At 39.9% G+C, this 13,658-nt stretch overlaps 1 protein-coding gene across 1 annotated transcript in view; it reads right to left on the bottom strand.

The window, feature by feature from the left end:
- Positions 1-13,658, bottom strand: part of DDR2 (discoidin domain receptor tyrosine kinase 2) — a 146,889-nt gene that overhangs the window by 34,970 nt on the left and 98,261 nt on the right. The window contains exons 6-9 of the mRNA XM_044674862.1: positions 8,687-8,789; positions 6,735-6,966; positions 6,316-6,463; positions 3,808-3,913 (exon numbers count right to left, since the gene is read on the bottom strand). Of these exons, the coding sequence (XP_044530797.1) occupies positions 3,808-3,913; positions 6,316-6,463; positions 6,735-6,966; positions 8,687-8,789 (589 nt within the window). The remainder of the gene's footprint in view (positions 1-3,807; positions 3,914-6,315; positions 6,464-6,734; positions 6,967-8,686; positions 8,790-13,658) is intronic.

Genomic DNA, 13,658 nt, shown 5'->3' with positions numbered 1-13,658 from the left:
TATATGATTGAAGACAATGATGCCAGGGAAAGATCAGCAAATGTGGTAAAGAAAAATGACTCAGTAAATGGAAAGGAAGTGCTTTGGATGAGTTGTCTCATCAAAGTGTCATACAGAGATGACAACTAAGTGGGTTCCTGCCCACACCTATCCTGGAGGGAACTCCTGAATATTGTTCTTTCCTCCACACTCAGGTTCATCCTTCCCCCTCTGCCCCTCTCAATCTTTTTTGAGTTTGTGTCTTCAGTTATTCTGGTCCATTTCACATTAACCTATAATGCTCATTCATGACTATTTATCTTGTCTAGAATTAGCAATGCTTCTTATGGGGAAAAAAAAACAAAAACAAAGATTCTATTATCTATCATCAACTGTCCCATAAGAAATTACAAATATGAGGAATTCTCATGGAAGGACATGGGAAAACTGTACAAATTTTCATAAGATCATAGAATTAGAACTGAAAGAGGATTTGGAGGCCATCTGGTTCAACCCCTGTATTTTTATTTTATTTAAGAAACTTAAATGGAGGGGAATTGAGGGACCTGTCCCAGATCGCACAGGCAGTTGGGAACTAGGCAGGCATTTGAACCTTCCAGTTCCTCTGACTCCAAATTCAACTTTTTCCACTTTGCCTCATTTCCTGTGTGATACAGAGCAAAGTAAGCAGAACCTGTAATATCTACAAAATGATTCCAATAATATGAAGTAGAACAACACTACAAATCATCCAAACTCAGATTAATGCAATGACCAATTTTAGTTCCAGAGGATAAACAATTAAACAGATCTCTTTTCTCCCTCTTCTCAATAGCCAGGAGCAGGAGACAAGACATACCAAATGCTATATCCTCTGAGGGTAAAGATCTTTATATCTCTTAGTTTTCCTTAATTATTTTTCTTGAACAAAAAAAGAATTCAGAAAAGGAATATAACATGAAAAAATTATCGTGATATAAAGAGCAGCAATAAAAGTTAGAAATAACAAAACTAAACTGACACATGCTCAACAAATTTTCAACATAAAATTGGTAAAAGGACAGTCAATCCAGGGGCAGCTGGGTAGCTCAGTGGAGTGAGAGTCAGGCCTAGAGACAGGAGGTCCTAGGTTCAAACCTGGCCTCAGCCACTTCCCAGCAGTGTGACCCTGGGCAAGTCACTTGACCCCCATTGCCCACCCTCACCACTCTTCCACCTATGAGACAATGCACCGAAGTACAAGGGTTTAAAAAAGAAAAAAACAAAAACAAAAAAAAAGGACAGTCAATCCATTAGATGATAGAGTCAGGACCCAAAAAGGTCTTAACAAACTGCAGGAGTCAGCAAATTACAGACTGAAGCCAAATCTAGCCTGTTTTTGGACTGCCCATGAACTAAAATGATTTTTACATTTTAAGACACAGTAAAACTTTATTTAAAAATGTAAAAACAATTCTTCATTTATGAGGCCATACTAAAACTAGCTAAAACAGACAGTAGCTAGATTTGGCCTTTAGGCAGTATTTTGCTGAGCAGTGAGTAAGAGCCTTGGGCTGAATCTTTTAAAAAATGAAAGACAATATAGATAAATGTGAAGTCTTTCCCTTGGGTTGAAAAAAAAATACAGTTTCACAAGTATAGGATGGAAAAGAGTTGGTTAGCCATCAATTTGTCTGAAAAAATAAACTGGACTAAAATGTGATATGAGTCAATATCATATGTATGTTCAAAAAGCTAATTTGGTCTTAAGTATAGCAACAAGGGAAGTAATAGTTCTTTGGTACTCTTGGTGCTTAATTTTTAGAGTCACATTGATGAGTTGACAAGTATTCTTAAGAGGGCAAGTTGAATAATAGAGAATCATTTATACTGATTGAAGAAACTAGTGATGCTTAGTCAGGAAAGGGGAAGGCCTCGAGGGATCATGAATTCTGTCCTGAAATATTTTAAGAGTTGAATTTGGAACAGGGTCAGAGAGTTCTAAATGACTTGCCCATGGTCATACAAGTTAATGGCTTTCAGTTAGACCAATAATTCTTAAATTATTTCTCCTTGATCTATTTTCCAGGTCAGTTGTTTTTCCTGAGATAGTTCACATTTTCTTCTATTTTTTCAGTCTTTTGACTTTATTTTTACTGTTTCTTATTGTCTCACAGTCATTAGTTTCCACATGACCAATTCTAATTTTCAAAAAGTTATTTTCTTCAATACTTTCTCTTTTACCATTTGACCAATTTGTATTTTTAATGTTACTTTCTTTAGTATTTTTGTATCTCTTTTACCATGTTGTTAATTCTCTTTATTTTTTCTCTACTGGCTTTATTTTGTTTTTAAAATCTTTGTTTGCTTTTTATTTCTTTCTTTAGCTCTTCTGAGAATTCTTATTCAAATTATATCCAATCTGCATTTCTTCCCTCTTTGGGGCTTTACTTATAGATGTTTTCTAGTCATGATTTTCTTCTTAACTTTATCCTGAGATTCTCTGTTGCCATAGTAGCATTTTATGGTCAGGTTCTTTTTGTTGTTGCTTGCTTGCTCATTTTTCCAGGCTGCTTCATAATTTGGGGTTTTATATTAAAGTTGAGCTCCACTCACCTCTGGGGGAGGTGAGGATAGGAAGGGCAATGACTGAACTGAGCTTATGTCTTCTGTTCTGTTGCTTCATAGCTCAGGCTGGAGGCCTGTAAGTTTTTGATGCTTCCAAAGTAAATCCAAAGATCCATAGGGAGGTCTGTTTACTACCTTCCTGATCTAAACTCTAGTCTTCACACAGGTCTAGAGCCTCATGACCTCAAGTGTTCCTCTTTGCCCTTAAGTTGTGCCCAGAACTGGGTAATTGACACACAGCTGCCAAATGGCATTTTATCCTATGCCCTGTGCTAGTACGGGGGACTCCTGGGTTCTCTTTCTGCCTAATTTTCAGTCCCCTCCCCATCACCCTTGGGGGTGAGACTGCTCCCAGTGACACTACCACCACAGCCCATAGGTGGTACCACTTCCATTGTGCCACAATCATGGCCAGTCCTAACGCCAATGTCTATTGACCTCTCCTTCTGAGGTTTTCTTAAGTTTCTCTGGGTTGGAAGAATGATTGCTGTAACTTTTCTGCTCAGAACTCAGGATGGCACATTTTCTGTGGTTGCTGGAGAAGAGATTTTGGAAGAGTCTTGGCAGTTGTACCCTTTCATTCCACCATCTTGACTCTTTCCTCAGCTTCATCTTCACCTAGGTAATCAGTATCAAAACCAGGATTCAAACCCAGGGCTCCTGACTTAAAGCCTACCATCTCTCCCCTACATCAAAGCTATACATCATTTGGCACTTAGAACAATGTTAGGTACATTATGAAAATTCAATAAATACAAACTGAAAGAATTGATAGAGTCTGATTGCTGACTGAAACATATTATTTTTTCATTCTATTTTCTTCATGGGTATTTAAAAAATATGTATCAATTTTCACAATATGACCAATATGGAAATATTTTGCATAATGTCATATGTATAATCTATAAATTTGCTTGTCATCTCAGGGAGGGGAGAGGAGAAGGAGAAAAGGAGAGAATTTGGAACGCAAAATTTTAGAAAACTAATGTTAAAAACTGTCTTTATGTATAATTGGGAAAATCAAATAGTGAAAAAAATTAAAAAATAAAAGGGGATAGCATTTCAAAACCAAAGTGCAAGCACATATTTTATGCATCTCAATAAAATGTAGATAAGTATAAAAATAAATACTGGTTGATCGATAGATTCCCAATTCTTGCAACTTTGCTTCTATCCTGATGGTCATTGCCTCATTCTTTTTCAAAGTTCCCTGGAATTTACCTGTACCCAACAGCTCCATCATAGACAGAATCATTCAGGTAAATGATGGAACCTCCAGGGAGTAAAAATTGCTGTCCAGCTGGAGCATTGTAAGACACCAAGCCATCTGTTGAGGGAAACAAAGTGGTATCACTACCTTGAGGAAAGAGTTCATACTAGTATCAATCTCTTAACATTTATACTAAGCTTTGCATTTAGAAAGTGCTTTCACAAAATTCACTGTCTCCTTTTATTCACTTTAGGGGGGGCAGGCGTTACTACTTTTCTGAACCTTAGAGAGAAGTTAAGGGTTTTATTTTTTACGGCTTTACCTTGAATAAGTCATTTCTTTAAGTTAAGACTTAGTTATCTAACTTATAAAATGAAAGCATGGAATTTCCTTATGTTTTCTAAGTCCCTCTACTTCTAAATCCTCTAATCCTGTCACTTGCTCACTGTCACACAGTTAATAAATGGTGAAAGTCAAGTAGTATTTGAACCTGGATTTTCTGTTTTTATCTAGTAAACTTTCTATTTTCCTGTACATGTTTTTATAATCAATTGAGGCTCAACCAGGTTATCCCAAATACTTGATCAAAGGTTCAAGAAATGCCCAATACATTTTGCCCATGGAGTGCAGATGGTGGAATAGTGCTATAATAGAAGGGCTCATAAGATTGGGGGTGGGAGGAGTATCAAATTCCCAGGTAAAATGATCATAGAGTTACATCTAATAAAGTCGGAGCCAGCACATTCCTCGATGGGAAGAGAAGGGTCAGTACTGAGCTCTGGAAAAAAACTCATGAGTCACCATTTTTAAGCTTGTGTAAGGATGCAAAAATGGTCTGTTTGGGGCCATGATGTCCTTACATTCTTCCTCTGATGAATAATGAGCAACATTTCAGGCAGGAAAAAAGACAAAATCCTGTTTGACTAATTCTTCCACAATCCAGAGTCAAGTACAAAACCAAAGTTTCTCTCCCCCACTGCCTGTATATTCCCTCAGACACAGGCTCCCTTCCCAGCTTCTACATAGAAAGCATTTCAGGATGTGCATCAGGATCCCAGAGCCAATTTCCTTTTTTCATCCATAATCTGATCCAGAAGTTTGCTTTAATGATTTTCCAAGATGTGTGATTCAGGGGTGAAATGTCAGCATTTTGGTCATCCCCTCAGGCTAACATACATTCAAGGTGTGTGCCAGGGAAAGGACAGTTAAAGATTCTGGTCCTTGTAAACTAAAGGAGGGGTGGGGAGCTTTGATTAAGAGGGAGAGTGCATTAGTCATCCTTTCCTATTCTCACCCTGGGGAAATCAGAATCCTTATAGTCCCTTCCTAGCTCACTTAGGTTCTTTGAATCATCATAATTCCAGTGACCAGTTTGCTAAGATTCCCCAGCATGTAAAGAGCAAACATCTGGGGTCCAAGTATTAAATAGCAACCTGCCAAAATCTAAATGACCTTTCATCATGCTGTATATTTAAATTCCTTCTCTGTACATCTTGTTTCCTCTATCAGAATGGATGTTCCTTGAGGGAAGGGGCTGTTTGATTTTTATTTTTGTTTCCCTAGGGTCTGAAATTTAGCAAGCACATAATAAATACTTCATGGGGACAACATACACAAAGTGCTTTGCAAATCTTAATGGTAGATATTGATTAATTGGAAGCTAGGTGGTATAATGCATATAGTTCTGGACTTGGAGCCAGGAAGACCTGAGTTCAAATCTTGCCCTGAATACATAGGAGCTGTATTCCTGAGCAAGTAGCTTAATCTCCTTCAACCTCAGTTGCCTCATCTGTCAAATGGGGATAATAATAGTCCCTAACTCCTAGGGTGGTAGTAAAAATCAAATGAAATACAATATGGAAAATACTTTGCATAAATAAATTTGTAAAACCTAAAGTTGAGGGAGGGGGCACCCAGTGGTCAGAAAGTTGGCAAGATCTGAGTTCAGCCCAGCCTCAGACATTTACTAGCAGTGTGGCCCTGGGAAAGTCACTTAACTTCATTTGTCTCAGTTTCTTCATCTAAAAATGTAGACAATTGCACTTCCCTCCTAAGAATGATGTTAGAGTAAAATGAGCTATTTGTAAAAAACACTTAGCAGAGTTCCTGGCACATGATAGATGCAGTAGAAGTGCTAGCTATCATTATCATTATTATTATGGTGCTATATAAATGTCAGATGTTATTGATTGAGGATTATTGTGTGATTCTCCCCCTCAGCCATGCAGACAACCTAAAGAGCTTGGGGGCCAGGTCTGTCTCTAGAACTCTAACGGCTTGCTTTGGAAGCCATCTGGAATGACCTCTGATAATATTATGCTTGTGATTTTTACCCAAATTATAGGGTCCCTGCTTCATTGCAGGAGAGTAGGGGGTTGAGTGACTCCTCTAAAACGACCTCTTATCTCTTTGTAAGTTAGATGGAGGAATTCAGAAGAGGGGATGGGGATCCCAGGTGCTCCATCACCCCATCCCCTTCCTCCTTTCCCATCCCAAATCCAGCCCTTCCCCATTTCTACCTAGCCAGACACAACCGTAGAGCTCCACCCTCATGCAGACATTCATGGAGTGGTCAGTGACTGGGATGAAGCGGACGAATCGGGCTACAATGGGTGGTTCCAGGTCCTTTAGGACAATGTCGTAGGGGTTGCTATTTCCATCCAGCACCTGAGGAAACAGAAGAAGGCTGGCAGAGAGGGAATGCAAAGACCCCCTTTGGGGAGACCTCCCCTTTGATGGCTATGACTATCTGAGAATTCATTTTCTTTTCATTTTGTAGGCAGTAATTGTGACTCATGCTTGAAAATGTTTTGCCCCAGACTCCCCAAATACAGCCTTCCCACCCCAGAAATCCTTTTACAAACTCTGTCAGAAAGTCGATACTCCCCTCCCCCTGGCTGAGGGTTTCTGTCCCCAGTTGGGACATCATTCTCTATACCTGTTTTCCGTGCCTGTTCCTCCAAGAGATCCAGCGGGTGCCATCTCTGCTATAATTAATCTTGTACATAGGAGCAAACTCATTGCCATGGCCCCCTGCATGGCGTCCCTGGGTTCCCACAAGGGTAATAAAATGTAGATTGCGTAGGTCAATCTGTAGAAACTCCTTCAGATCGTCAGGTTCTACTGGTATCTCTGGGCACCAAGCTCCATCCCCTTCTTCAGAGTCCAGCCTAGGGCAATGGGAAGAAGTAGAGGATGGGAAGGGGGTGGGCAACCATCAAACCACATGCTGCTTATATCGGCCACAGTGGAAAGATACCCAGTCCCTGGGGCAGAACATGGTCTGGGATCCCAGCATGGAACCCACAGGAGGAGCCTGTCTGACCGCCACCACATATCCACAAATGGCTTGTTCCCTTCCCCCAGGGCACCCCACAACCCAGACATGGTCCAAAGGAGGGAGCCAGGGACACAGATCACATGGAACTCTTGTTTCCCACCCTAATTTAAAGACCTAGAAGGAAATAAGATCTCTTCCCTTATGCCCATCCTTCTATCCCTGCCCCACTTCCTCCCCCTACTGGGTGATTTCAGCTCTTAGCCTTCCAGCATGAGCTTAATGAGGCTGGGCTGGTCATGCTCCAGTGCCACGCTGAGTGTTCTTTATGGTGGGTGTGGTATGGTGGGCTTGGCAGACTGGCAAAGATCCATTGGCCCATATGCCCTAGGAAAGTACTAAAGAATGTCAACTTCATTTTATTTTCTCTAGTCAGGGCCAGCTCTCAGCAAAATTGTGAAATAGTGTGGAAGTTAGCCTTTTGTATACAGATTTCTACCCTCAGCCTCTCCATTATGGGTCCTTCATGCCCCTAATCATTCCTTTTCTCCTTTTACAGGGGTCAAATCCCCCTATATTCCATCCTCATTTTCCTTTATCCTATCTTATTCATTGTAAGTGATAAGATCAATCGAGGATTTTACTTCTCAGGTATGAGAAGATTGTATTTTAAGAAAGTTAAGCACCTCAAAGGGGGATTCTTAACCTAGGATCTGTGAACTTATTTTTAAAAATATTTTGCTATTTGCCATTTTAAAAATATCTTAATATAATTGGTTTCCTTTGTGATCCTTGGGATTTTATTTCATTCATTAGAAATGATTATTTTGAGAAAAGGTTCCTAGATGGCCAGAGGGATCTGTGATAGAAAAAAGGTAAGAACCCTTGGCTTAAACAAAAGGAGTGATCCTCTAATATGGTAGAATTCAAGAATTACTCTGGAGGTACAAGAAGATCTCATATGATCATTTCCTAAAGTTCCTGAAATTTCCCCATTAAAGCAGTCGCTGTATAAGTTTAGGAATAAAACTGACTGCTTCCCTTGTGGGGTAAGATGAGCTTGTCAGAATTCTTTGTGGTTTAGTTAATTTTTTTCTGCCTCTCATAATAAGATGGCTTTGCATATCATCCAAAGTGAGGATTTTATCCTTTCTAGCAAGAAGGAACTTAAAGCTAAATGTTAAGGGGGTTAGGGACAGGATGGGGGTTGAGGGGAGTGTTGTCACATAACCACTCATTACAAGATGCCAGGAACAGGATTCAGATCTCCAGATGTCTGCCTGCCTGCCTGTCTGTATAAACAACAGTCCTGCCTGCCCAGCCTGGTTGTTTCCCATCACAGAAGCTCAGACTCCCCTCTGGGCTCCCAGAGCTCATGTGAGGATGATGGATGTAAGACAAAATAGATACTAAGGAATTCATTTGCTGTGACAACTGGTGATGCTGAGCAGCACCCCTCCTGGGTCTGGCTCACGATGCTAAATATCCCATCTACTCCCGGAAACTAGATACCATAGAATAGGTCCACCCAACTGCCCTTTTCCCATCCCTGCTTCTGGGCAATGTCTCCATGGACCCCAGAGACTATCCCCTCATTGGGTTGTTGTCCTCACCTTCCATATTTGGCAGCTGTGGATTCTGACCACTGACTGGAAGCTGTGATGTCTTCATCTGGAATGTGGCCTCCTGATGTGCCCAAAGGATAGCGGCAAACAGCTAGACAGGGCAGAAGCAAACAGAAAAGGGGAATGAGAGAGGCTACTTGGGGTTTGTACTCCAGCCCAAGAGGAACATTACAACAACTGAGACAGAAGATAGGGCACAATGTATTCAAGACTCTATAGGGCAATGATGATGAACCTTTTAGAGATCAAATGCCCAAACTGCAACCCTCCCACTGCAATGAGCCTCCCTCTGTTTCCCCAGAGAGGTGAGGGAAGAAGCATTCCCATTGGGCTGCTGAGCAGAAGGGCTAATGATGGGAGAAATGTCCTCTGGTGCTCATGGAGAGGGAGAGGGGAGCAGTCCCCTTGGGCACCTGTGTCATAGGTTCACCAACCCAGCTATATGGAGTAGGTCTAACTGGTTCAGCATCTTCCTTCTGGCTTATTCATTCTCTTTCACCTAGGGTCAAAGCTATAACTAGAACAAGATAATTGAGCTTTGCTCAGGAGCTCTGACACAGTGAGTGGCATGCTTCTTCTGCGATAACCATTGCCCCTGTGCCTTGCTTTATGGCTCTACCAGCCTACAAGCACTCTTTGTAATTTCTCCCATTTAGGAATCTTTTGCCAGGGCACTCTCCTCCCAGTACTGACTCTCCACTCAAACTCCTGAGAGGGCAAGGACTGGACCCTCTTTTTCCATCATGACTGTACCCATGGTATCAGATTATCCTTGTTGCTACTAAAGGTCCCCTATCTTCCCCTCTTCCTACCATTAGATGATCCTCTATTCCTATTCTCCTTCTACCACTACAATCCCATCTATTTTTGCCCCAAATGTCATAATTCTTAATTACCTCTCTGACCAGACTTTTCCTTTTTCAGTATTGTCCTAGAGCTATAGACAAGAAATCTTTTGTTATAGTCAAGCAAACATTCTCTGCCATTCTTTAGAGAAAGGTCATGTAGAGTGGTAAGAGTGCTGCTCTCGGATCGATCAAAAAACATTTCTTCAGTGACTTCTCTATGCTGTGCTCTGTACTAAGATACAAAGACAGGCAAAGACGACTCTTGCTTCTGAGTAGCTTAGAAAGGCAGCTGCTAAAAGCAGTTTTTCTGGTAGAGGAGATGGGTTTTGACATTAGATTTTTTAAAAATCTGAATGAGAACAGAGTTTACTCTTCCCCATTTCCTCTGCCAGGTCTGAAATTGAGGGGCTGATTCAAAACCAACACAATAGATGACTCAAGGTGAGTCATAAATCTGTTTATTTCATTCTCTTCCAAATTACTGGACAGGGAATGGTATACAGTGATAAACACACAGGAATTGAAGTCACATCAGGTCAGCTCCTATCTCTGCCACTTACTAGCTCTGTGAATCCTTCTGAGCTATAGTTTCCTGATGCATAAAATGGGGATAATAATACAACAATGACGACGACCACGACGACTACTACTACTACTACTCCTACTCCTACTCCTACTCCTACTCCTACTCCTACTCCCCCTCCTCCTCCTCCTCCTACTACTACTACCACCTAGTAGTATTATCTGCAGCTAGGTTGGAGTGCCAGATCTGGAGTTAGGAGGACCTGAATTAAAATCCAGTTTCAGACACTTGTTAGTTTGGCAAGTCACTTAACCCTGTTTGTCTCAGTTTCCTTTTCTGCCAAATGTGGATAATAATATCACCTGCCTCAAGATTCATTGTAAGAGACAGAGAGAGTGTTTATGTATACATAGTATATGTATATACATGATCTTTCTCACCATAGAATGTAAGCATCTTAAGAACAGAGATAGTTTAATCTTTGTCTTTGTGTCCCTCTCAGCATAAGTGCTTAGTGTTTATTGATTAACCGATAAAAACATGAAGTACGATTATTAGATTTAATGGCAAGATGCCTCAAGATATTGGAGCAGCTAGGTAGCTCCGTGAATAGGGAGCCAGCTGTGAAGACGAGAGGTCCTGGGACAGAATCTCATCTCAGACACTTCCTAGCTATGTGTACCTGAGCCAATCACTTAACCCCGGTTTCCTAGCCCTTACTGCTTCCCCCCCCCCCCAATACTCAGTATTGATTCTACAACAGAATGTAAGTGTTGGGTTTCTTTTTTTTTTTAGATGCTTTATGATTCTTCAAAAATGGTCATAAAGTCCAAATGGAAAATGGCTTATTCTGTGGGAAATCTTTAGTCACTAAAAATCCCTTCCACAATATTTCCTCATAAAAATTCTTTAGTTGCATCTGGCACATGGTAGGTGCTTAATAAATATTTTCTGTATTGAATGTTGCTGTTAATCCTTTAAAGATTCCAGGAATCATGAAAAACACTCCCCCAACCCCCCGAGAGACCTTGAGGAAGTCAACAAATTCACATGCAATTGGAGGAAGTCCAATCTACTATCTTCCCTGGCAGAAGAAGCTGTCTGTCAAGCCATTGTTTGCCTGGTGAGACAACTTCTTGTCATGTCCTGGGGTTAACAACAAATAAAGTGGAAAGGGATAAAGAAGAGGGCAGTGTCTAGGGGTCATATGAAAGGAAGGCAAGTGTGAAATGGGCATCCTAAGGTACACTGGACTGTCAAAGCAGATGACACTGGAAAAGGAGGTAACTGAGTTATAAAAACAGAAAAAGAAAAGAAAAGAAAGTCATAAACTGAGCTGAATAGACAAAAGGAAGAGGCAGCTAGGTGGCTCAGTGGATGGAACACCACGCTTCAAGTCAAGACAACTCATCTTTCTGAGTTCAAATTCAGCCTCAGACACTTACTAGCTGCATAACCCTGGGCAAGTCACTTTACTATTGTTGCCTTAGGTTGTTGTTGTTGTTGTTGTTGTTTTTATCTATAAAATGAGCTGGAGAAAGAAATAAAAAACCACTTTAATACGTTAGTCAAAAAGACTCCATATGGAGTCAAGACTGAAAAATCATTGTACAACAATAATTTTTCCCCATGAGAAGAATAGCAATCACAGAGGGAGAGTTATGATAATTAAATAACACTTATATGCCTTTATAGCACTCATTCTTAACTTTTTGTGTGTCATGGGCCCCTTTGACTATCCACTGAAACATCCTCTCAGAATAATGTTTTTAAATGCATGAAAGAAAATACATGATTATAAGGGAAACCAAGTCAATCCAAATAATTATATATATAATATAAACTTATTACATATAGTATATATTACACATAGTTATTATAGGTTATTTTATATTGTATATATTATATATAAAATTATTCTGTTGTATTTATTCTATATTATTCTTTATTGTTCTATATTATTCTACATTTATATATTACTATATATTATTCTACCTTGTATATGTTATATACAAAGTTGTTCTATATCACTCTATATTCCATATAGATTTTATTACTTGTATGTTGTATTAGTCTACATAGTTATTGTATATATTGTATCATTACATATTGTATATGTTACATATTGGATATATTATATATAGTTACATGTTATTTTATATTGCATATACAATTATTCTATATTGTATTTATGTTATATTGTTATATATAATGTTATATAGTGCATATATTATACATAAAATTATTCTATATTTATATATTGTAATATATAAAGTTATTAAATATCTATATAGTGTCTATGTCTGTGTGCATTCATATACATGAAGTTTAAGGACCCCAGAGTCCCTGCTTTAAAACTTGCAAAGCACTTAATATACATTATCTTAACGAGAGCCTCACAACCCTGTGAGAAAGTTATTCTTGTGAGCATTTTCCTTATTGAGCAAACAAAGAAACTGAAGTTCAGAAAGGTTGAAGCGCCTTGCCCCATGATGGAATCCAAGAGAAAGGAATGATGCTCAGAAACGGTGTCTGGGCGAGGACTTCAACTGTCTAGCATGAGAGCCTGTGTATCTATCTCTCTTTTAATGTAGAAGGATCCTCCCTTCACCCTCCTAATATCTTAAGGGAGCTGAGTGTCCAGAGTACTGGATCAGGAGTCAGGAAGACCTGAGTTCAATTTTTTTCCCAGACACTTATTCAACTTTTGATCCCAAGCAAGTCTCTTCACTTCCATCTGCCTGTTTTCCTCATCTATCAAATGGGGATAACAGCAGCATCTATCTCCCAAGGTTATGGTGAAGATAAAAGGAAACCAATCAATGAATCAATCAACATTTATTTAGCCCCTACTAAGTGCCAAGTACTGTGCTAAGTGCTGAGGATACAAAATGACAAAAAAAAAGTTCTTGCCCTCAAGAAACTCACAGTCGAGTGACACAATAATATTTGTAAAGGGCTTTGCCAACCTCAAAGTGCAATATAAATGCTAGGTATTATTAAAGATAATGCCAGATACCATCAGAACCAGGCATTTTCACCAGCCACATTAAAGCTTTAACATATAAAATCTGATGTCCCTACTGTCACCAAAACAGGCAGTCTGACTATGACTTTCCAGCTTCGTCTAATAGAGAAAAATCACAAGAGAATAAAATCCTCTCTTTCCCCCCAATCCCAGGAAAGAATGACATGGTGGGAATCATGGAATTCTACACTTTCTGGGTAAGAGATATCCCTCAACCCCTGGCCAGTGGTGAGCTAATATGTCTCCCTAAAGTGTGTTCCAGAGAGATATGCCTCGGTGTTCTGTTTCCCAGAAAATGGACATCACTGGGCAGAGGTCACTCTCAATCTGTGCCTGTGATGAGCAGCCAGAAGCAAATGGAGAACTGCCTTGTGTTTGTCAGTAGCCTGGAGCCTGGTGTTGGTGGCAAGCCCTTTGCAGCAGGATTGGAGAGCATCCAGAGATGTGCTGGAACCAACTCCTGCCTCATTAGAACTGATTGTTAAATTTTGAGTCCTGAGCATATACATCCCAGAAGTGACAAATGCTACAAATCGGGGTCTAATTTATTGTTTTGTTGGC

The sequence above is a fragment of the Gracilinanus agilis genome, chromosome 4 (assembly GCF_016433145.1).
Source record: "Gracilinanus agilis isolate LMUSP501 chromosome 4, AgileGrace, whole genome shotgun sequence".
In the NCBI taxonomy this organism is placed as follows: Eukaryota; Metazoa; Chordata; class Mammalia; order Didelphimorphia; family Didelphidae; genus Gracilinanus; species Gracilinanus agilis.
Note: the sequence above shows the minus strand (reverse complement) of the source record. Positions and strands in the feature narration are given on the sequence as shown.